This window comes from Tamandua tetradactyla, chromosome 15 (genome assembly GCF_023851605.1).
Source record: "Tamandua tetradactyla isolate mTamTet1 chromosome 15, mTamTet1.pri, whole genome shotgun sequence".
In the NCBI taxonomy this organism is placed as follows: Eukaryota; Metazoa; Chordata; class Mammalia; order Pilosa; family Myrmecophagidae; genus Tamandua; species Tamandua tetradactyla.
The window spans coordinates 13,788,601-13,813,637 of record NC_135341.1 but is presented as its reverse complement, the minus strand read 5'-3'; the positions used below and the strand labels follow the sequence as shown (position 1 = coordinate 13,813,637).

The 25,037-nt window shown below is 35.6% G+C and overlaps 1 protein-coding gene across 1 annotated transcript in view; it reads right to left on the bottom strand.

Moving 5' to 3' along the window:
* MDFIC2 (MyoD family inhibitor domain containing 2) overlaps positions 1–25,037 on the bottom strand; it is a 107,310-nt gene that overhangs the window by 7,845 nt on the left and 74,428 nt on the right. Inside the window, exon 4 of the mRNA XM_077130362.1 lies at positions 871–1,092. Coding sequence (XP_076986477.1) covers positions 871–1,092 — 222 coding nt within the window. The remainder of the gene's footprint in view (positions 1–870; positions 1,093–25,037) is intronic.

Sequence of the window (25,037 nt, the reverse complement as noted above, 5' to 3'; positions counted from 1 at the left end):
GCTCCAGAGCCAGGCATGAGAACTGTGTGCTTCCAAAGTTCCTGCTATAGAAAATTTATCTTAAAATTAGTTTTTTTTTTAATTTTCAAAAAGTAAAAATGAACTTAAATACAGACCAGAAACTCTACACTGTTATATTTTCCTCTGAGAAACTTCAGGCTTTAAGTACAAATGTAGACAATGAACACTACAAAATTCTTGAATGGTTTATGTCTCCTGTAAAGGTCACTGCAAAGTTAGCCACAATATAATTTCATATGTCCTGGTGTGACTCTGAAAATGATTTTGAAATTGACTGTGCTGATAATTTAGCACCAAATCAGTTTGAAATTGGCTTTGCAAATGGAATTTGTCTTTTATGTTATATACAGGGATGGTTTGGTCTAGGTTTTCACTGATCTGAATGCTTAGGAAATAATATTTCCTAAGGAAACCAATACATTTTCATAGGTTACTGATGTAGATATCTAGTCTATATTTTTGTATTTCTAGCATTTGGTATCATTACACTCTGCTTTCTTCTGCTGTCTGCCTAGAGTCATAGGCTGGAGGCTCCCAGATCCAAAAAGGGAAAGAAGTTTGCCCTTTTTATTTTTTCACTTCATAGCCCCATGGCAAGAATGATCACACCCTGCCCCAGCTATTTAAAACACTTTGCCTTGATTCCCAGCTTTGAGAGCAAACAATCTGCCAAGCACCCCATAATTGCAAAGTGACCTTGACATGTGTCATTCATCAGGGTTTCAAATCAGTCTTCCTGTTTAATATTCATAAAGACTTTTTTCCCCTTAACAGCATATGTGATGATTTTACATAGGCTGGGGGCTGGGGAGCTTTATTTAGAGATGGGTTGAATTCTGAGAAACATACCATCAGTGTCTCTCTGATGAACTGAAGTATCAGTTTGGAGGTAGGAAAATTTCGTTTGGCATTCTTCAAGGGAGGACAGTGATGTGCTGGATTCTGACAGTTTTTTCTCATTGGGGTTTTCCTTCGCTGGTCCATCTGTGATACTGAATTCGGATACTGAATTTATAACGATAGCATTAATAGGTTTCTCGTCTGCATGCTTTTCATTTGTAAGCTGTATATCTAGACAAAAAGAAAACACACATATGCATACCCACTATAGTTTACACGACTTAGTGATCTAAGAATGGACATTTGCAGAAAATGTAACATTCCAGACTTTTATAAGAATTAAGGCTTATTAAAAAGAATAAAACATTGTTAAGCAGAATAATTTTGAATGAAAAAATAAATAAGATTAAAAGAGTTCAACAAATGTAAAATTGTATACATATTACAAATTTCACTTATATTACTCTTATTTCTAGTTGGTTGTTTTTGGTTTTTGTTTTTGGTGATGGGTGGGGAAATCAAGGAACATGTTCACTTGGCTCAACAAAATCTCTCAGTATGTTGTCAGACTACTATCAGTATATGGTGAACCTGAGAAAGAGTAAAAGGGTCTTATGTGCTGAGTGGGACTGCTGAGTAATTTACATGATCTCAATCTAGTTACTTTATTTCTTTGTTTCCATAGACCTGTTTCCTCTTCTGTATGAGAAAAATGGATATAGATTAATAACCTGTAGGCTCGGTCCCACTTCTGCCCTCAAATGCTGTATTATTTCTCTCTCTTTCTCTGTATTGGAACCTGTTCAGATGATAACATTCTGAACTTGAGGTATGCTTCTTGGGAACCCACTATTTCCATGTGACCATCCATGACATTTGTTAGAGGTACATAGGAAGCTTCTGAGAAAGTCCCTGACTGAGATTCTGGTTTGAAGGGGTGTAAAGAGGGTTGAGAAGACCCAAGCACCTCATATATTTTTCAGAGCTTATGTGTTGTTTCAGTCATGCCCACATATTAATTGAGGGTCTGTTATGCATAATTACCAGGCACTGCAAATATAGTGGAACTAAGACAGACATGGTCCCTGGCCTTTAGTAGCCTGAAACAACCTTATCAAAGGAATAACTGCTTAAATTATAACATTGAAGAATGTATTAAAAAGAGGTATTCTATGAAATCATGTTAGAGAGAGAACCAGAACGGGGAGTGGGGTAAATAATTTATAATTTATCTATACCCATTAATCAGAGTCCTGAGATTGAGAAATGAATTAACAGAAGACATTCTCAAGCATGCTGCCAGACTGATTCCCAGGGATAGCTTTAGATGTAAACAAGCAACAGATCTGGTGATATGGCAGCACCATTGGGTGAAGATGCATTCTGGAGAATTGCATTCCCACTGCTTACCTAATGCCTTACTGATTCAATAATGATCATTGAGTGGCTGAACTCAGTAATGAAATAGGCAATCTGGTTTGATCATACCATGCCAATGCAGCTCAGAGAAAGAAATATTCTTTGCCAAGTTCATTGCCATTGTTCTTTCAAGAGTTGCTTCTTAGTTTGGGGCAGATGAAAATCTCTACTTGGTTCTCCCTCCTAGGGCAATGGTTTCCAGACTTGTCTGCACACTGGAATTACCTGGGAAATCTTCAAAAAATTGGAAAGTTTTAAAGGGAAACACCTGAGACTGATTATATCACTATTCTTGGGGGATTTTGAAAGTTACCCATATGATTCCAACATGCAGATGATTTGGGAATCACTGCCCTCGGAGCTTTCTCTTCTGAGAGGGAAGAGAGAGAACAGCCATTGGGTTGAGATGGTTGCTCTCTGAAGGCTCCTAACAGGGATCAGAGCTAACTGTAGGTACACACAATTGTCTTTGGCCATTTTTGTTCGCTTCTGATTCTGCAAACACTCTTCATTTTCAATAATGTTTTTCATTCCGTCCCCTTATGTTACTGGTTTCAATTTCTTGGTTGTGGATTGATCCACCCTAAAAAGGACTGGCAGCCAAAGAAGTTCAAGAAAACATCTACTGTTGGAAGCAATTGAAGTATTACTGAATACTTGATAGAAATGACTAAAGAAATTAGGCTTACTCTAACCACAAAAGGGACTCAAAAAAAATAATGATGTGATGATGATGATAAAAATAATGTTTCTTTTCTTATTTAGGTATCAAAGCATCTAGGAACCAGCCAGTATCACAAATGGTCATTTAGATTATTCAAAGGTTTCTCAACCTCGGCACTATTGGTATTTTGGAATGAATAATTTTTTTGTTGTGAGAAGCTACGCTGTGCATTGTATGAGATTTAACAGCATCTCTGGCCTCTACTCAGTAGATACTATCAGTATGCCCTAATCCTCTGGTTGTGACAGTCAAAAACTATTCTAGTCATTGCCAGATCTCTGTGAAGCAAAATAACCAAGGTAGAAAACCAGTGATATAGTCACAGACACAGAATTGCATGTATTATACATCAAGTTCTTTGTTAACATTGATATCCCTTATTTAGCTGAAGCATCTCAACAACTCTAGGAGGTAGATTTTGCTGGATTCCTGAATGGACGGGAAATGTCTGAATTACCCTCAGTTAACAGATGAAAGAGCGTAACCAAGACTTGGAGAGTTTATTTAGACAAGTTGTTCAAGGCCTCCTAATTGTAAATGACAGAACCATAATTCAAACTCTGGTTTGGTAGATTCCAAAAGCTTTGCTGTTCTCCTTTGTCTCTTTGGTATTATACAACATTTTCTCATATTTATTCCTAGCCTTCATCTCTTCATCCTAACTGCTGAGACTACACATCAGCCAAACTCTCTTTACCCTAAATCCCATGTCGCATTGCGTACCCCAAATTGAGTCTTGCAGATAACTTAACTTTCTAGACATGCCTTTCTCTGAGCAGTCTTTGTACAGCAAGACTACCTTCTTGCACACTCAGGAAATCCTGCCTGTTCAGTTACAGCTGCTTTATACCATATTAAAGAGAGGCTCAGAAAAAGCTGAGAGATAACGAAACCTTGATGAGTGTAGAGATTGCAGCAGCTATTTACTTACAGAATTAATTAACAATCAGTTCAAATTATCACACGTAGTCAGGCTGCATGTAATTTAAATTGCTTTTGCAAAAGTAATTCAGTAACAAAAAAAAAGTTGGATAGAGGTTACTGGAATGTAAGAACATGCGGAGAATACTGTATACAGCCAAGTGGTATATGATTCTCTTTTTAATTTTGAGACAATTTTAAGTATAGCATTTTGAATGTAAGTGGTGTGCTACATTAAGCAACCATTTGGAGCACACTGGGCTTGTACTGAGAGAGTTTTATGGAGAAGTGAAACTGCCATTCATAAAGTTATTTTAATTCTATATCTCTGTTTATATTTTTATTTTTTTCTCTTCCCCAGTGTGAACTATCTTGTTGCTCATTAGCACATCATCTGACATATACACATTTCAGAACCCAGTCTGTTCAACCCAGAATTCTGACATCTGAAGTGAGTCACAATCTTTGGGTGAATGCTACTGACATGTTCCATCTTTTATAGATGGAATGCTAACAATAATTTCCCCAGCTTTTTTCTTTTGCAGGGTTCTTTGACATTGTACTCAAAGTATTATAAAGTAGCATAAGCTAAAAGGAGAAACACATAAAAGGAGGTATCACATCTTCTGCAGAAAAAACTATTTTGAGTTAAATAAGGAACTTGTGAAACTGTATTTGGGATGTTATAGATAGTTCTTGACATTAACTTAGAGAAAATAATTTTTTTCAATGAGAAAAATAAACCAAATTAGGACAAAAATTAGAAGCCTAATTATATTTCTTAGAAAAAAAGTGTATCTTGAAAGTCGGTGATATAGAAAACTCATGTTTGAACTAGAAGTAATTGTAAATGGGAATGAACCTAAGTACAGAAAAGACAGACAGTTAATTAATTTTTTATTACTGCTGAGCAAATGTTATTAATTTAATTCAATTAACATTTATTGAGTACCCACATGCAATAGATGAATCAATGTGATGTGAGCTATTAATATATTTACTTTGTTGTTAAGGAAGCATTTTAATGATTTTCATTTTTTGCTCATTGAATGGGCTTTATAATTTTAGCATTGATATATTCTCTATATGCATTCAAATTATGATATAAGTAGCATCTTTTATTCCCTGGCTCCTCCAATTCTATTCTGGATTTTTTTCCTTTCCTTTTTTTCCCTTTCTCTCTCTTTCTGTCTCTGTTTACATAATTCTATGACTCACCTCTTGTCCCTAACATTGGCTTCCTTTTTCTCCCCAACTGCTTCAATATTTTTGTTCTTGAAAACCTTGTCCTCTTAGTCCCTTTCTCTGAAGATAGTATTTTCCCACATTCACAATTTAGTTGTTTTCTAGCTACTTTAAAACTGTCCCTAACTCTCTGTGCAGCTGGACAGTCAACCAACATACCAGGTGATATTTATGGAGCATAAACTATATCCCTAGACCTGTACTAAGTGCTGGGGAATTAAAAGAAGAGTAAGAAATAGCCTCTGTCCTTAAGAGGCCCACAGTTGCAGTCTCACTCTTCTAACTATTTTATTTGGGTTATCAGGTTACCAGCCAGTTTCTTCCAACTATCACATCTCTTTCTACTAGGCTCCTCATTCTTTTTCCCCAAATGGATGACTCTAGATATCCTTGGGGAATTCATAATTTAATATATTTTCATTGTATTGTCATTTTTCCAGTTCTCTAGGCTTAAAAATAATCTTTGATTTGCCCCACCCCTCCATCCAATCACTTACCAATTCCTATTCATTCTTCCTTCTAAATATTTCTTAGGCAGGTACTGCTTTTTCATTCCCACTATACCACATTGGTATAATCTTCTGTGCACTCAAATCTGGATTATTTCAATGGTCATTGGTCTCAACTAGGGTGACAGCTCTCTCTAAGCCCTCTCAAGCCATCTGTGGTAGTTATATTCAGGTGTCAACTTGGCCAGGTGACGGTACCTAGTTCTATTGCTGTGGACATGAGCCAATGGCATGTGAACCTCATTTGTTGCCGATTACATCTGCAGTTGGCTAGGAGGCATGCCTGCTGTAATGAATGATGTTTGATTTAATTCCTGATGCTTAAATGAGAGAGCGCAACATAGCACAGCCCAAGCAGCTCAGCAAACCTCATCTTAGCACTCACAGCTCAGCCCAAGCCTTTGGAGGTGCAGAAAGTAATCACCCAGGGGAAAGTTGTTGGAATTCAGAGGCCTGGAGAGAAGGTCCGCAGAGATCACCGTGTGCCTTCCCATGTAAGAAAGAACCTTAGTTGAAAGTTAGCTGCCTTTCCTCTGAAGAACTAACGAAATAAATCCCCTTTCATTAAAAGCCAGTCCATCCGTGGTGTGTTGCATTCTGGCAACTAGCAAACTAGAACACCATCAATGATATCTGAGCAATATTCTTTTGATCAGATTATCCTTGTAAGAAACAAGAAAGTACCAAACAAAACATGTACAGATCATGCACATGCAGAAAATGTTAATGACTATTTATTACTTGAATATTGGCCCTTTTTCTTTTTTCAACTAACTTATCCATTCTATTGCCAAATTGCCTTTTGAAACTAGCTTGTTGCTAAGTTTTTCTTGTGAGTCATGAACTTTAGAAGCATACATAGAATAAGTAGGTAAGCTGTTAAGGCAAGTTGGTTTTCATTTTAATTCTAGAGGAAAACATTTCAAGTGAGTGTATATTTCAAATGTATAGACCATTTTTAAAGCTATAATGGTGAAATATATTTTCCCTTGGATTTAAACTATAATGATAGCTTAGAATTTAGTACTGAAATTATCCACGGTTGAAATCAGATCAAGGTAGACCAATGACATTTCAAGGTACAAGTTACCAAACCGTTAAAAATTATTATAAGTAACAGTAGTTAATTACAGTGACACTGAAAAAAGTTTTTCCTTTTAGTTGAAGTTCCTAAAGTTCACAAAAATGCTAGAAGTGATTTTTTATTATTGCTACAATATTTAGACTCTGTTCTCCACAGCTTGATAGATTATAACACATCAAAAATATAGTAAAGCATTCAGCATAATGCATTAATGGTTAAAATTATTAGAAAGAGTAAGAATAACATTTTCTAGATCTATCAATCATTATTATCCTTATAATTAGTAAAAATTTAGATCGGATGTTATGGCTGAAGACATCAAAATTAGGAAGATAAGAATTCCTTGGTACTAACAAAAGCATGATAAAAGGTGATCGATACTTAAAGACGCTTTGTTTTCAAGAAAACTGCATTTGCTGTTTTGGAAGCTGTTTTAGTTACCTTTTGGCTTTAGCAAATACCATCCTGTGGGTTGGCTTTAAAAACAGGAATTTATTGGCTCACAGTTTTGAGGCTAGGAAAAGTCCAAATCGAGGTATCATTAAGGCAATGCTTTCTTCCCAAAGACTGGCATTCTGAGACTGGCTGCCAGTAATCCTTGGTCCTGGGCTTTTCTGTCACATGGCAATGCACGTGGAACCTCTCCTGGCTTCTCTCTTCTGTTCTAGGTTCTGTGGACTTTCAGCTTCTGGCTGCTCCCTCTGGCTTTTGAGCTAACCAAATTTCATTTTGCTTGTAAAGTACTCCAACCATAGGCTTGTGTCCCATTCTGATCGAGTCGGACCACACCTTAGCTGAAGTAACCTCATCAAAAGGTTCTACTTATAATGTGTTCATGCCCACAGGAATGGGTTAAGTTTAAGAACATGTTTTTCAGGGTACATCACTATAAATCACTACAGAATTTGAGTCGGCTAACTTTCTTAAGCTGAAGTTTAAAGACTTCTTAAAATATTCTCACCATTTTGAAATAAATGGGAATAAGTAATTCTTTGAGTGTTCAAATGCTGTATCCTTTTACTTAGGTTGGATGAGAAATTTGGATTTGTTAAATCTATTTTGCAGGAAATAAATGAGATAAATATATCGGATATTTCTTCTTTAATTTTCAAATGCCAACTATCGTTGGAAAATGTCCTTTAAAGTCATTCAAGTTAAAGCAGCAATTTTATATATCATTGTTTTGATTTGTCTTCTGCAGCATTTCAACCAAAACTCTGACTCAAAAAATAAAAACGTTAGATGAAGTGTTTATCAAAGTCTATGACAAGGGGACGTTTTAATCCTTTTCAATCAGCCTTAGTGAATCTTTTTTTAAAAAGGGTAAAAAAGAGGAAGGATATTATTTCTGAAGAAATAATAGCAGTGAGTGTTCAAGGTTGAAAGGATTAAAGAGTAAGAAAGAACTGAGTGGAGAAGATTGAACCTGGTCCATTCCCAAACTTCCTCGACACCTGCAAAGCAACTTCAATATTATGGGGCTGTCATGAGCTTTTAAGTCTAACTGTTCTGAAAAATTACCTCAGTTTCTGCTTGTCACTATACTTTGCCTCTGTAGAAAGACATAGTCTGTATGATATACTTTTATAGCTAGATCATAAGCTGGTAACAAGGGGCAATTCACTCTTTAGAAGATTGCAGAATCTTCTTCAGACATGAAAACAGTTTGCAATTATGAGTCTCCTTTTCATTTTTATGCAGTTACCTTCAATTTAATGTTTGTACAAAGTGTCTCAAGAAATAAAGATTATGCTATCCCCCCCAGAAAAAAAAATGAGCAGTTTTTATAACTTGGTGCCACTTGGATTAGTGATAGGTTTAGGGCTCTGAAAAAATAAATGAAACTAAAAAGGCTTTAAAACTCATGCATAATTGGTATTATATACACAGTCAATTTTTTCTGTGCTGTCAGTATTTAAATATAAATGTTAAAAAATTAATCTATAATTATTTAAAATATTCTCTATTATGTTAAAACCATTGCAATTTATTCACTCCAACCATTTTAATGTCACTTAAAGTCTCTTACTTGCATTAACTCATTTGAGGCTCGCAACATTTCTGCGAAGTTAAGTATTATTATCACTATTATGTGGATGAGAAAGTGGATGGAGGGTCAGAGATTTTAGTGGTTTGCCCAAGATCACCCAGCTGATAAAGGGCAGAGCGAGTACTTGAACTTATGTCTTCTAATCCTGATGGGAGTCAAACTTCACATTCACAAACTACTTTATGAATTCAGGCACTATGATATGAGATTGACATTCTTTTCAGAAGCACGGTTGCTTTGTCCCTTCTGAATTTCAACTTTTCAGGTAAATTGATCTGCTGGTATTTGATTAGGAGGCACTATATGTGTATGCTCAAAAACAGAATTTCTATTTGATAACTAATGATTGCGTTTTACAAACTCACTCCTAAAAGGTCCAGTGCAAGTGCCATCTCATCTGTGATGCTTCCTACAACTACCCCACTCCCAATCAAGATTTATCAGGGGCCACCAGATCCCTGAGTCAATATCTTCATTATAGCCCTTATTTCAGTTTATGGTCTATGGTTAATTGCGGCTGCATTTCTCTACCCACTTCTGTTGTGAGCTCCCTGAGGAAACACATGTCCCATCTATCTCGGGTTTCCCAGTAGTAGCACAGTGTCTAGCAGATATCAAGTGATAAATAAATTTAAGCTGACTGATGAAACATGTGGGGTATCAGTTTTCAGTTGAAAATTCACTCTTCTTCTCTCGGATAGGTTTTCTGAGCACATTTTTCATTGGTCTTCCTCCTCGACTCTTGGTATACCACTTGATCATGGAGAAAGTCTACAAATTTCTCTCTTTTGTGCTAAAATATGTATTGATTTTTATTTGGATTTGAAAGTATCATTTGCATTTGTATCTGTAAAACTGCAAGAATTGCAAAAGATACAAAGAAAATAAAATCCTCTATGGCTGTACTATTATGGACATATTATATATGTTTCATAAAAAGACAATAAAAGGATCTGGAACTGACATACTGCTTCCCAGATTTTTCATCCATTCCTATATGAGCTATGCTAATGTTAACTCACTTAGTATTCTCAGCAACCTGAAGTGGTAGGTGCTATTAGTGTCTTTTTTCATATGAGTACATGGGCGCACAGAGAACTTAAGTAGCTTGTCCAAGGTGACACAGCTAGTAGGTGACTTTATCTAAGGCAGCTTGTCTCCAGAGTCCAAAATTCTAACCATTGTGTCATACTGTTTGTCTAGACAAATATTTAAAAAAACAATATTAGGATTTTATTTAATATACTGTATTATATATATTGCCATTATGTCATGTGTGTTTCCCTACATTCTAAAGATTCCTAGAAAGCACATTCAGATCTCAGTGCAAATATCACTTCCTCTGAGAAGCTTTCCTTTACACTAAGTCTAAAGCAGTGGTTCTCAGCTAGGGGTGATTTTACCCCATAGAGGACAATTGGCAATGGCTGGGGCATTTTTAATAGTCGTGACTGGAGTGGGTGTTACTGGAATCTAGAAGGTAGAGGGCAAAGTGCTGCTGATCATCCTACAATGCACAGGACCCCCTCCATTTCCCAATAAATAATCTGGCCCCAAATGTCAATAGTGCTAAGGTTAAAGGCCCCTTACCTAAGGTAGTCCCAAACTCTCAACACCAACCGGTTCTATCACATCACTCTGTTTCATTGCCTTCATGGTACTTATCAATACTCTCAAAATGTCTTGTCTGTTTATTTGCTAATGGTATATATGTCCCTCCCCACCCTTGACTAAAATATAACTTACATGAAAGCAGGAGCTTTGTATTAATTAATTTCTATGTCCTAGAAGAATGCTTGGCACATAGTAGATACTCCATATATGGGGAATGAGAAAATGCATGCATTTCTTGCATGGTGTGTCATACATTAACGTTTTTCCCATTTATTAAGAATGTAGACTATTTCCAATTTTTGCTGTCATAGATACTCTTTTTTTAAAAATATAAATATTTTTATTGAGAAATATCCATACACATACAGATCAAATGTATACAATCAGTGGCTCACAATATCATCACATAGTTGTGTATTCTTCACCATGACCAATTTTAGGACATTTGCACCACTCCAGAGAAAGAAATAAAAAGAAGGAAAAAGAATTCTTATCATAAATACTCTTGCAGTAAACATTCTTTTCCTTGAATCTTTGCATATGTTTGTTTCTTTGTGTAAATTAAATTAATAGGAAAAGACTTAATGAATCAAGGACTAATTTCTAAAGCTTTCCAGAAGGATTTTATCAGTTTATACTCACACTAACAGTGATTGGGAGTAGTTTGCCCACTGTTCTATGACCAATTCTGGGTTTTATCATTAAAATCATTTATCATTATCAATCTGAGACTTTGATTAAAGTCTTCAATTTTCTATGGCTGTATAAAAACAGTTAATCATTACCAAAAGAAGTAGAAGATTTTTCATATCCATTGCTTTCCTGGGGAATTTTTGTTCTGCAACTAGATTCATTAGGAATTCAGTTAAAAGATACTCATTCTTTATTTATTGGTCAGTAAATTTTTGTTGAAAAATATTTGTTAGGTGATTGACATTTTGATATATTATTATTTTTAGCTTGTTCTTTTTCTGGAGTGACAAGGGCTCTGTGGTGACATATCAGCTGATGGAGTCTGGAGGCTCCCTATAGGCATCCAGGCCTTGGTGGGTTCATCTTAGTCTATGATATGCTTATATAAATGTAGGACGGTGATAAAATCTATATAAAGGCCAGAAGTGATGCCACACTGGGTGGAGGAGCAAAAGCTAGAGGGAAGGAGCAAATCACATGCAGATAACATAACTCCTTTTGCCCATTGTGTGTACCCAGTTTATCATATAAGCCATCAACAGGCTTAACTGAAGGTATAAATCCTGTTTTACTTGTGGCCTTCCTGGTGGAAAGTTTATCCCAGTGGTCTCTTGGATGGTGTATGAATATCTTGGGGATGAACAAGTCTACCCAATGGGGTGTTAGAGACTGTGCATATTAATTTTTAAAAACCCTAATCTGATCATTATTTCATATTTAATAAAGCATATAAAAGTTGATGTTATCCATTCCTTAAACACATATTATATGTATCATTTAATAAATAAACAATATTTATTTGCTATAAATAAATATTAGGTGTACTTGCTGTTTTTCTCTATTTTTACTAATAAAAGTATACAATAATAAATTTGGAGGCAGTTGATTTAAGTAATAGACTGAGGTCAGCTCTCTACCTCCCTCTCCACCTGAAGGAAACTCAGATTTCTTATGCTTCTTTTTGGTACAAAGGGCGTGGTTGCTGGAATATTTACAGCCACAGCAGCTGCAGTAGTGGCCTGAGTACACTTTTCCTTTGAGTTTCTATAGCGGTAACAGGATTAACAGACTCTATTCTGGAAGTACTTGGGTGGCATAACACCTCCCAGCAGAACTATTCCTGACAAGGATGTGCAGATGGAAATGCATATTTATGTCACTTAAAGCCTACAAGAGGCACAAGGATTTAAGCTGTAACAATAAATAGAAAAAATTCTCCAGAGTTTTTGGTAACCCATACTCAAGTGCATTGACTATGCTTGGCGAAAGACCTAAAGCTTGCTCTTTGTCCAAGCATAAAATATTCAGCATTCAAACACGCTGAGGTAAACTATTCTGAATATATTTTAGTGTTAAAACAAGCTACCACGAAGTTAAGTTAAAATTTGTTCTTAAAAAGAACAATTTTACAAAGTGCTTGGGTCATTTCAAGAAAAAAGTCATCTTAAAAAAGAATGTGCACTTGTTCCATTTATTAATAATGGCAGATTCTTAAAAATTATTACTGAAAGCCAAATAGCCATTGTAGATGACATTTCCAAGTTTAAGATATTGTTTGTATAGCAGTTCCTGATACACCCAATTCTAATTCCATTCTAAAACACCTAAGAAAATACAGAAAAAGGAGAATGTTTCATATCCACAAAAGTTAGGTTTGATGCTTCTTGGAAAAATTTTCACTAAATATCAAGTGAAATTTTAGTTTAATTATAACTGAACTAAAGAATTCAGTCAGGATGGCATTAATGCTAGCTCTGCTAAAAGAAAAATAAACAAACTTTGTCTCCCCCTTGCTCTTGATTCAGAAATCCAGATTTTGTGTCAACTAGAAAATTGAGTTGCCATGAGTTTTTGAACAGGTTTTGCTTTTTGAAATGATCAGAAAGCTGTAGTTCTTCATTACCCTAACCAATCCAGAAATGATTTGTTACAGTAAACAGAAGAAAATTTTTAAAAATTTGCTTGAGGTTCTTATTAGGTTGCAGGAAGACATGAGCTTTGTAAAAGAAAAGAGAAACTAATCTTAAGGAGCAAACAAATTGAGAAAGATAACAGCATAGAGCAAAAGGGATATGTATGAAATAGTCTGAGGAAGCTGATATTTTAATTACAGAATTAAAATCTGCATTTGGGACAGTAAAACACAGAATCGACACTGCAGAAAATACAACCCTAATAATGTAGAAAGCAAATTTGAAAAACTCTCCCACTGTTCAAAAGAAAAGGACCAAAAATGAATAAAGTTATGATGAATAAATGATGGTAGATACAGAGATCACATAGACGTTACCTAAGAGATTTGGATTTTCCTGAAGAAGAAAGCAGAGCAACTTGCATGCAGACTATATTCAAAGATCAACCTGAAGAAAACATCTCAAGGAGAAACAATTTTTGAGTCTGAACTTCACTGCCTAAGAGTTAGTTAAAGAGAACACACTCCTGAAAACATTCTGAGTAATAATAATTATAAAGACTCTCTCAAGCACCCAGACATGTGAAGCTGGATCATGTAAAAACTGCTTTCAGATTAACTCCCAAGTATTCTTGCCTCAAACTAAGTGCCAGAAAACAGTGGTGCAACATTTTTAAATTTTTGAGAGAATATAACTATGCCCCATTAATTTTATTCTCAATCAATTTGTCTTTTATGTGTGAAAGTACAGTAAGTTATTCTTGTTATATATGATAGGAGAAAATGTGCTAAACCTAAAAAGACAACTTTCTTGAAAAAATTATTTGAAGTAATATTTTAGCCGAGAAAGCAAAAACACAATTAGGAACTCCAAATTTTAAGAAGCTGTGGCAAGAAATGAGTGACAGATTGTCCTGAGAAGCATTCAATAGGTACAAAGTTGAATTTACTATAAAAATATTGGAGCGAATTTCATCATACAAAATTAAACTTGATTGGACTTGACACAGTCAGGAGCCAGAATGCATATGAAGGGGTATGCTCTCCTTTTAGGGTTATATCTGGGTGTAATTGATAAAAGAAATCTTTTCATTATCAATTTTCATTTTTCATTATGGAAGTAAGCTGAAAATTATACATAAAAAAATAGTCTCAAAAAACTCCACCCCAAAAGCGTTTTCTGTATTTTCATAATTTTCTTTATGTGCATGAAGTTTCCAAATTTTCTGAATTGTCTGAATTTTTCAGATTTTCTTAATAAGAATTTCAGGGCAAAAACTTCATAAAAGCCAAGAAAAAATTATTTCTTTATTGAAGACATATTCATTTTTAAAACTACTAATGAAAAATGAAAATCTTTAAAATAAGTGCTATAAAGTACTGATGTAATGATATGGATTGGGAAAAAAAGGCATAGAACCAACAGTGGCTAGGGTAGTCAGTGTGCATACATCGAAAATTATCTTCTTGGATAGTTTAAAGTATTATAAAGGGAAGTATTATATGTCTTTAAGTTTTAATGATTCTCTAAAATATTTTTGGAAAGGAAAGAGGAAGAGAAAGTTAAGGCACTTTGGAGAAGGCTCTGGAGCTAATGTTCTGATCAGGAACCAATCTTGGAACCCTGTGGGACAGCAACAGGGTCAGAACAAGGGAGGCAGTAAGCACAGTGATTAATAATACAGTGGTAAGAGCTTTCAACTAAAAATGTTTTCTTATCCACCATTTCATTTGATATGCAATCGCCTTCTGACAGCACCCCCTATTTTCCTTTCTCAATTCTGTGAATACCCATTACAAGTGCCATTCTTTCTGCTTAGCATGGCCTTCCTCAAGTCTCACCTTCCTAAAACTCAGGACTCAGCTAAAATGATACTTTATTTATTCAACAAATTTTTGTCAACTGCTAATGTACTTTGAAACTCGACCAGGTACTGAGGACTGTGGGGATGAATCAAACCCATTTCTCATCCTCAAGGAGATTTCAGCTCCCTTGAAGTCTTTGATTTGAAGAAAGAAAAAAAAAACTTGTTTCCTTCTCTGTACTTCTATGATATTCTGTTTACATGTGTGTCCTTCCCACCCTAAGGGAAGGGAACCGTGTCCTATTCATCTTGGTGGGCCTGTGCTTAGCACAGGGTTTGGCATAAAGGTTGAATAACTGTAGAAACGCAGCAGCTTACTAAGTGGTAGGCAGTGGAATGTTGAAATTCTAGTTCTCTGGCTTCTAGTCCAGTGCACCTGCCCCTGCACTGCATCGCATCCAAAACAGGCATAATAATGGCCAGTGCTGGTGAAATATTTTCAGATAAGTTTTCAAATGTGAAGTTCTTTGAAATAAGCCATAAATGTTAGTTTCATCTGTTACACACCCATTGATCCGTTCTTTCATTCCTTTTTTTAAAATGATATAATAATAAATATTATGATAGCTAACATTTACTTCATCGTATAAGCTGCTTTGGCAAAGTGCTTTAAATGGATTCTCATTTTATCTTCACAATAACCCAATAAGGAAGGAATTATAAGTTCAATTTTCCCAGTAAGGAAGATGCAGTTTAGAGAGGAATGGTGATGCACCTTATTCATGATTATATTCTTAAAGAAGTAGAAATTGGAGTAAGAATATGAATTAGGTGTTCTGAGGATTTAGTCCCTTCTCTTAACCACAGTGGTTGGCACATGCGGAAAATAAAAAAAAGAAGTGAGGTTTGATCATGCCTTTGGAGTCTTTATGATCTATTTAGAGGACGCAAATATGTCAACATATTGTCCCAAAGGTGTCCCTCCTATACCATCTCTAACCTGATTTTCATGAACCCATACAGTTCCCCTTAATGACTGATGAGTAGTCAAAACTCCAGCAATGGTGCCAAGGTTCAAATGAAGGAGTAAAAAGGACAGTGAGGTAGTATCTTGTGGGATGGGAGATAACCCAGTTGGCTATTGTCCAGCAACCTGGGACACTGATGTATATTGGTTCTGTCAAATTATCATTCTTAAGGCCATCTCCTGTATTTATAGGTGTCACTAAACTAGATGATGAGTGTTGGTCTGCATCCCATCATTTGGGTAGATTAATCACCCAATTCCTCTTTAAGAGCTTCTATCAATTACGTTGTCAAAAAACAAGAACTATTGAGCCTGGCTGAAATCCCGGGTGTCTGGTAGGTGAGTGTTCTGGCTCTCTCCCATTTAGTAAATAACAACAACATTAACTTTTATCATACCCACCCTTTATGCTTTAGTTGTCTACCTGCTCTCTTCCCAGACTTATCGAGGCAAAAAGGTTAGAAGTTCTGCTAGTCTCTTTCTCTGAAAAAAAATTTAAAGCAGGAGAGCAATCAAAGCAATGGAGATTACTAGACTTGAATAAAACCCTGATATGTTCTAGGCAATTGAAGGGGAAGACTCTTCAAAATTCCTGTTTCTCTGCTTCTAAAATCCTTTTAAAGTTGACATAATGATAAAACTAGCATTGTAAAACATTGTTAAGTCTTTTGACATGTATATTTTTGTCGAACTGTACATTAAATCAACTTAAATAGCTGATATTTATGGGCTTGTTTTTGTCTAGGTGCTTACAGTTTAGTCCTTTGGATAGCTAGGCTTTAAACAAAGCAATTCTTTACTACTGTTACATCTGCTATGGACTAATCTCAGTTTCACTGAATGCCAAATACACTGGCAGGAGCTCAAAAGGTGGAAAACAGTAATAGAAACTCTAAGGAATAATACTTCAGATGGAACCATAGGGCCTCCTGGGTTACATGAACTTCCTTACCATTTAGCTAATGGAGTATTTTAACCTTTTTTGTTTGAAGTTGTCCCACAGTGATGCAAACAAGTATGAAAGTACCAGTTGATTTTAATTCTTAATCATTGTGGTAGACTCAAAAGAATATTTTTTTATTTCTTTCCCTGAGAGACCTATAGAAGTCATCAGATGATATTGCTGATGTTCAGAAGGAAGTATGTCTGCTTTTGTCAAGGTTACTCTGTGAGGAGTGTCTTTAAAGGTGATCAGCCTGCTGGCATGAGCTTGCCTTGGATTTGTTCTGTAATGCTCAGGACAGTGGTTCTCAAACTTTAGTGTGCATCAGAATCACCTTGAGTTCTTGTTGAAACACAGATTGCTGCGTTCCACCCCAGAGCTTCTGATTCTGTAAATCAGAGGTGTGGCCAGACTTAATTTCTAATAAATTACATTAAACAGGGGGTGCTGGAGAACCTGGCAGTTCTCATGGCCAACCTTCTTCCACCTGCTTCAGATAATTCTCATTACTCTGAACTGTCTTTTTAGTCTGACTTATGTGTAGAAGAATGTTAATATGCAAAAGTGACACTTTTGGCTAAAAGTTTTCATTTATTGTACAGTGATTATAAGGCAGGAGGCAACTGAGACTCAGATGAAATAGCTCGCTCCAGATCACAAAGCCAAGATTCTAACCTCAGCTGGTTCTGACTCCAAAGTCCTTCCTTGCTACCACCCACCTTTGCACAAATTAATAAAATCAACTGAGATAAGTGCCGACAGACAGAAAACTTGAATACTATAATTTGGGCCCACATGTTTTTAAGAATTTTGAGTTAGAAGTAGGAAAGACTCCATCTTTTCCTTTCTGAGCAAAAGTTAGTTTTCTAGATTTCAAGGAAACTGATGCAGTACCTAAATTCAGAAAAATTGAAGCTCTCTCCCCATAGAAAATGAGAAATTTATTGACAAATTATTGTGCTTTGGACTGTACTAAAGAGTATTAGAGGCTGCTTCCTGGAAACTTGCCCTAAATTCATCTTCAAAACTTAATTCTGAGATGTTTTCTTTCCTGACATACCACCCATTCTCAAGAGTGTCCATAACAGGAACAGGTTAACTATAGGGCTGGATGTAATGACTTTAATTCACCTACAGATGGATGTTAAGCTGCTCTGGGGTTCTTTGAGTGGTTTTCTTCGCAGGTGAATTTGTGTGTAGTTAGTCTTTTAGACCTAATCTCTGATCCTCTTTATTGTGTGCTTCCTCTGACACTGCTTTATCAATCTACCCTTTGTACCTTCCTTTCTTTTTTTCTATACTTGTGGGTTTTTAAAATTTCTTGATTATAACCTGATATGCTATCAGGATTGGATATATACAAGAGTGCAGTATCTAAAGTCTTCGTATATTCCCCTATGTTTCTTAATCTTTATTCTTTATCACAACATTGTAGAAAACACCACGTTAGTGCACCACATCCCCCTGTGTATCTTTATCGCTAACAAGCAGAGGGCAGATAATTGAATGTGGATGAAGCTGGATTAGCAAGATGCAAGAAATAGCCAAAATGTATTTCATTCTAAATTTGTAGTTAGGTCTTCTACACACTGATTCAAAGTCTCAGCTAAGGTCTCTACACAGACTAGACATGTACACTTCCCCTGTCATCCAAGCACATTACAATGGTGGATGACTAGCCCCAATATATTTGTAGAGGTGATTCCATTCACCAGCTGATGTTGAAACCTCGATGCCTGAGCTGTTTTGCTTCATTATGATCTACCACCTATTCTGGAAGCCCTTTGGATGGGCTCCAGATGTTCCATAAAGGGTGGCACTTTTATAAAGAAAAGTGCTTAGTTCTCTTGTTGGCAACACTTAATGAGTGTGTTCCCTGAAGATAGGAAAGCATCCTGCAGAGGGTACATTTAACACAACACTATAATTTCCGCTATGCTCACTAAATGTCTGACTTTACAACTGCCCCTTTGCCTTCACAAGTACCAGAGGCAGTAATGGGGTCAGCTAGAGAGCTTCTTTCAACACTTGGGAATCTACCCTCTGAGACTTCTATGGAGTTTAAATACCAGGAAGAAAATGACCCTTCTGTGTTCTTTTTCCCTTCACTCATGTAGAAGTTCATTTAGCAAAATGCTATTTCCAATTCTGTTCTTTATTAAAACACTGAAGTTGATGACTTCACTGTAATTTTTGCAGTTTTTTTCCTTTAACCACAGGAGATGGATAAAATGTACATTAAGTGAAAACATAATATTATATCTTCTTTTACTTTTGCAAAGGGTGTTAAAACAGATTCATTAGTTTTGACTAAATACAAGATTTCCATGAGGATTTTCGATAGGTGACATGACAATGTTGATACGTGCTCTCAAGACAATGAAGGTTAAAACTGTTTTGAAAATATATTTCTCTAATGTATCTTGGGTGTTAGAAAAGTTACAGAATAAATATATGGTAGATTTTTTTCAACATAAGAAAAGGATTTTTGAGGAGCTTGTCTTTTCATGAAATACCTTTTGTGCCATGATGAGCTGGCCCACAAAAGAATTTTTTTTGGTTTAATAAGAGAAAGTAATTTATAATACTGATATGTCAATATGTTTTTCAATAAACTTTTCCCCAGATTTTCTTGAATTCTCGTCAGTGTAAGAATTATAATTATATGTCTTCCTCCTACTTTGAAAGTGGCACAAGGTGCTCATTTGTGGAGTTCTGCTGTTCAAGTCGTCACCAGAATAGAAATGTCATGACTCAGTTAACAATGCTTTATTATTCACATTGATCTTTTTTTATAGTGTTCTTTATCTGAAAAACATTGTAAATCAGATATCTACCTCCCACTCTTTTGTTCATTTGCAAATTTTTTATTATTCTAGTTTAAGAAAAGCAATGGTGTGTCAAGAGTCGGTGTATACTGTTTATGTTCTTCCTACTTTAAAATCTTTTTCTCTGTAAAAAGTGAAGATGCAGAAACATGCCTAATTCCAAGTTCTTTATACACATTCATGAGAAAATCTTACTTCTCATCTGGATCAGAGGAGGTTTAGTGTTTCCTGAACTCAGAAATACAAAATAATGCAGTGAAAATGTATTTTAATGATTAGACAAAAGCACTTTGGACTTATATTTTTTTAATTTCATTTGCTCCTGCCTCAGTTTCTCCCTTTTTAGCTATGGATGAAGCTTCTACTGCAATAATGCAATTCTTCAGTTCATGATATATGGTGGTACTATTGGTGAGTTAATTTTATAATGAGCCCCATCTAGACAGATGTTGCTAGAGATGAGAAGCCTGGCCTCCTAGGGTTTAAAAACCGTTTTATCAAACCTTCATTCCATCACCAACTACCACATTTCCTTTTGATATGAGGCTTACGTGATTAAAAACAATGAAGATGGGCATGGAATATATTGCCTTATTCCTGAATTCGTCTCTGTGTTGAAGAATATTGTGGGCATGTTCCAGTGTGAATTAACCAATACTCATTAAAAAAAGAAAGAGAAGATACTATTATGGCTCAAATGAGTCCCCCCCAATTGTGCACAGAATCAATCAGTAGACATTGGGGTTTTGAAAAGATCAAAAATTTATTTAGCAAAGACTAGCCTCGTGAAGACGGGAGGGTAGTTCTCAAATCTTTCTCCCCAAACTGGAGAAACTTTCAGTGTTTTATAGCATTTAAAGGAAGGCAGGCATGTTTAGGATAATAAATAAGGTGTTTTGAGATGAGAAATTGAGAGATAGTCTAATTACTGAATATGCATAGAATGATTACATACTTAGGTTACTGTGCATGTCAGGTGTGCTAACCTTGATTAGAAGTGGCTTGGTTCAGCAAGATAGTTTAAGAATTTGGGGTGTTCTGTTCTTGGCTGACTCATATTAATTAATAAGGTGCTATGTGCAAGGACACATGACTTCAGGGGACTACTTGCAAGGGCACACAATTTCAGGGTTGCAAAACAAGATAAGGGGACACACTTAGGGCCAGTCACAAGTTGTCTTGTTATTGTCCAGTTACACGCTGCAGTTTCAAAACATGGCACCAGCAAACCAAGGCATCTGGGTTACAGTTCAGTGAGCATGATTTTTGCTATTATAATTAGGCAAAGTTTTCCCCTAAGTTAACCTTCTTTTTAATTATACATATCTTGGCAGTCAATGCCAATTAAGGCTGGTCTAACTGGAGCTGTTTAAAACAAGAACTTATCTATGAGGTGTGTAGGTGGGAATTTTGGAGATCAGAAAAAAAGAAATGGAGACTTGTACAAATAGTCATGGAGGGAGCTGCTTCAAAAAGTGGGTCAGAGCAACGGATAGGGGTATGAAGGTCAGAAACCACTACAATAACAGTTGGTCACATCCCCCAGAGGACACCATACAATACCCTACCTAATGGATGAAGTACAAGCAAGAGAGCTATCATTAGTTCACTCACTTTTTCAGGAAATATATATGGACTTTATAAAGTGCTAGATAATATGCTAACTCCTGGCAGATACAGGAAGATGAATAAGACCTGGGCCCCATCTTCAGATTTCATTTAATGGAGCAGTGGCACCCAGGCAACCAATTTCAAAAGCATATAATAGTTCTACAACTAATTGTTGTGCTATGCTTTGAAATATATCACTGTTTTGTATATATGTTATTTTTCACACACACATAAAATCAATTGTGATGATAAAAAAAATTCATTCCTTCTAGCCTCCTATATCCTGTAGCAGCTAGAAGGAAAAATCTGAGAGGATGGTGTCCTGGTTTGAAAGGATGTATGTACCCTAGAAAAGCCATGTTTTAATCCTAATCCCATTTTGTAAAGGCAGCCATTTTTTCTAATCCCTATTCAGTACTGTATGTTGGAAACTTTAATTAGATTATGTTCATGGAAATGTGACTCACTCAGGAGTGGGTGTTACACTGGATTAGGTGGAGATGTGTCTCCACTTATTCTAGGTGGGTCTTGATTACTTTACTGAAATCCTATAAAAGAAACATTTTGGTGAAAGCAGGATATTCAGAGAGAGCAGAGAAAGATAACAGAATGCCATAGAACCACGAAGCAGAGAGTTCCCTTGCCAGCAACTTTTGGAGATGAAGAAGGAAAAAGCCTCCTGGAGAACTGGAGAGGAAGATAGCAGATGACACTGTGTTCACCATGTGCCCTTCCAGCCAAGAGAGAAACCCTGACTGTGTTTACCATGTGCCTTGCCACTTGAGAAAGAAACCCTGAACTTCTTCGGCCTTCTTGAATCAAGGCATCTTTCCCTGGATGCCTTAGATTGGACATTTCTATAGACTTGCTTTAATTGGGACATTTCCACAGTCTAAAAACTGCTAACTTGCAACTTATTAAATTCCCCTTTTTAAAAGCCGTTTAGTTTCTGGCACACTGCATTCCAGCAGCTAGCAAACTAGAACAGATGGTATGGTAGCCCATGACAAACTCTGGTATCTATCCTATAATTACTTGTTGAAGAGTGCTTTGAAAACTATTGGTTTCTTCTTTCTTTGCTTTATATATATGTTATATTATACAATAAAAAAATTTTAAAAATAGATAAATAAAAAATAAATGGATGAACTATTAAAAAAGAGATACTTCTTTTAGTTTCCAGTATCTTAGAGCAGCTAGAAGTAAAAATCTAAAATTGTGGAATTGTATCCCATATAAAACTCTGACATCTGTTCTACAACTAATTGTTGTGCTGCACTTTGAAATTTATTGCTTTTTTGTATATATGATATTTTTCACAAAAAAGGGAAAAAAGTCAACTGCAATGATAAAAAAGTATTTATTCCTTCTAGCCTCCTATATTCTGGAGCAGCTAGAAGGAAAAATCTGAGAGGATGGTATGGTAGCCCATGACGAACTCTGGGATCTGTCCTGTAACTGTTTGTTGAAGAATACTTTGAAAACTATTGCTTTTTTCTTTCTTTGCTTTGTGTATATGTTATATTATACAATTTAAAAAGTTGAAAATAAATTTTAAAAGTATATGATAAATTGTATAATAGAGAAAAATACACAACCATGGATGTAGAAAATGGGAATTTCCAGTTCTGCTTGATGTCATGTAGAAAGATGTCTTGAGGAGATGAAGTTTCCACTGGATCTTAAAAAAATAGTATTCAGTTTCCAGGTAGCAATTAAGAGTAAGTATATACCATGCAGGAGAAACAGTTTGTATAATATGGAAATGTGAGAAACAACACATAGCAGAGGATGGTAAGATTTGGAGAAAGGTTGGGAGGGAATAGGGACTGGTGGGAGTTAAGGTAAAACTTTAACTTTAGCCTGTGGGTTTTAAAGCCTATAGAGAATGGAGAGAGCCACTGGACTGTTCATTCTGGGAGAGGATGGATACCAATGAAATGTTTGGATCTCTTCAAATCTATCCATATACAAACATACAATGCAGATTTCTCCACCTCTGGCCCCATAACACATGACATCCAGATTCCATTAACTGCAATTTAAGAACCTGAAACAGAGGTTTCAAGCAGGAATAAATGCAAATATATGTTTTGTTTTAGAAATGCCAATATTTAGGATGAATTAGAGGGAAAACAGACTGGAGTCCTAGCTCTCAGTCAGTCTTATATAACCACTCTCCCTCAGATTAACTAGTAAGCCAATAATGGCTTTCATCTTTACACTAATTTTTCCTAAGCAACTGTGATATCCATATTTCTGGTTTTCTCTTTATCTCTTCTACTTATCCAAAAGACAAGAACATTTTAAGGCAAAAGTGTGACTAAAAGGACCAAATGCTGCAAAGAAGGCAAGCATACTTGCCACTGAAAATGGCAATTTGGTGGTCAATGGTGACCTTCACTAGAACAATTTCAGTAGAAGGGTAAGTCTAGAAGACAGATTGAAGTGGGTTGAATGAAGGAAAACAGAAATAAAGAGGAGAAGTTGAATATAAATTACTCTTTCAACAGATACTAATAACTAAATATTTCTAGAGCTTTCTATGCACCAGATTGCAATCTAAGACTTTCAACGCATTTTTTTTTTTTCATCCTTGTAATAACCCTATGCTCTAGGTACTATCATAATCTACATTTTACAAATGAAGAGACTGAGGCAGAAAAAGGTAATGTATGTTGCCAATTATAATTGCAAATAGTATATAACAGAGTTGGGATATGAACTCAGGGAATCTTGAGCGTTTTTTTTCACATGGGCAGGCACCGGGAAACCAAACCCAGGACTCCGGCATGGCAAGCGAGAATTCTACCCCTGAGCCACCATTGCACCGCCCAGAACTTGAGCTTTTAACTATCATGGTACACTACCTCAATAAAGTAAACTTAATATAAAATAAACATATATATATATATATGTAGGTGTAATATAATGAGTAATGATAATATAATAATATAGCAAGTAAATAATGTGGAAAGGAGAAACTTTTAAGATATCAGTTTAAATAGGTTATCACTATTGTTAGAATAATGTGTGCTAACTATTTCAAAACATGGAACTGAATGAGTTACTAACAGTAGTTTTTGCTATCCAGAATTTTTAGAAGTTTTGATGTTAAAAAAGACATTTTAGATAAAGTTATCTACAATATGAGCCAAAATATTACAATAATGCCAAAATACAGAAGAAAATATTGCACTGTGTTTTATTGTGAAAGACCAAGTATCTTTTCTTTAATCAAAGTTTAATCTGAATAGCCTGTCGTCAATATAAGTATATTTTCCTACCTCTCAGAAGGAACTCTTTGTCTTGTAATTGATGTTAGCCTACAAAAGAATAATGTTTTGCTAATATAGATGCAGAAATGGACTCTATTAACATAACACAAAAGTTTTGGGAGAAATTTCCCTGGTGTGCTTGTTCTAAATTGTCGTTCTTCCACCTTCTAGATTGTTAAATAAACAAATACATGTAGGAAAGGAACTGCTTCTAATGCTAATTTTCAGGAATCTGTTGAAACACGCACTATTCAACATAATGGTAAATGCTGAAAATTGAAAACAAACAAAATAAAAAACAAGAGTTTTAGGACTTTCATAAAGGAAAATTTTTCCTGACTACTTCATTTTTTTTGATAGGTAACACTCATTTCATTTCATTTCATTTGTATTCTAGTTTTCTTTACCTACTAAGAAATATGATTAGCTTCTGTTTCTATATTCCTCAATTCCTTCAATAGCTGATTGTCGAGTGCCTGCTATGTGGACGACACTGTAGTAGGTGAGGAAAAG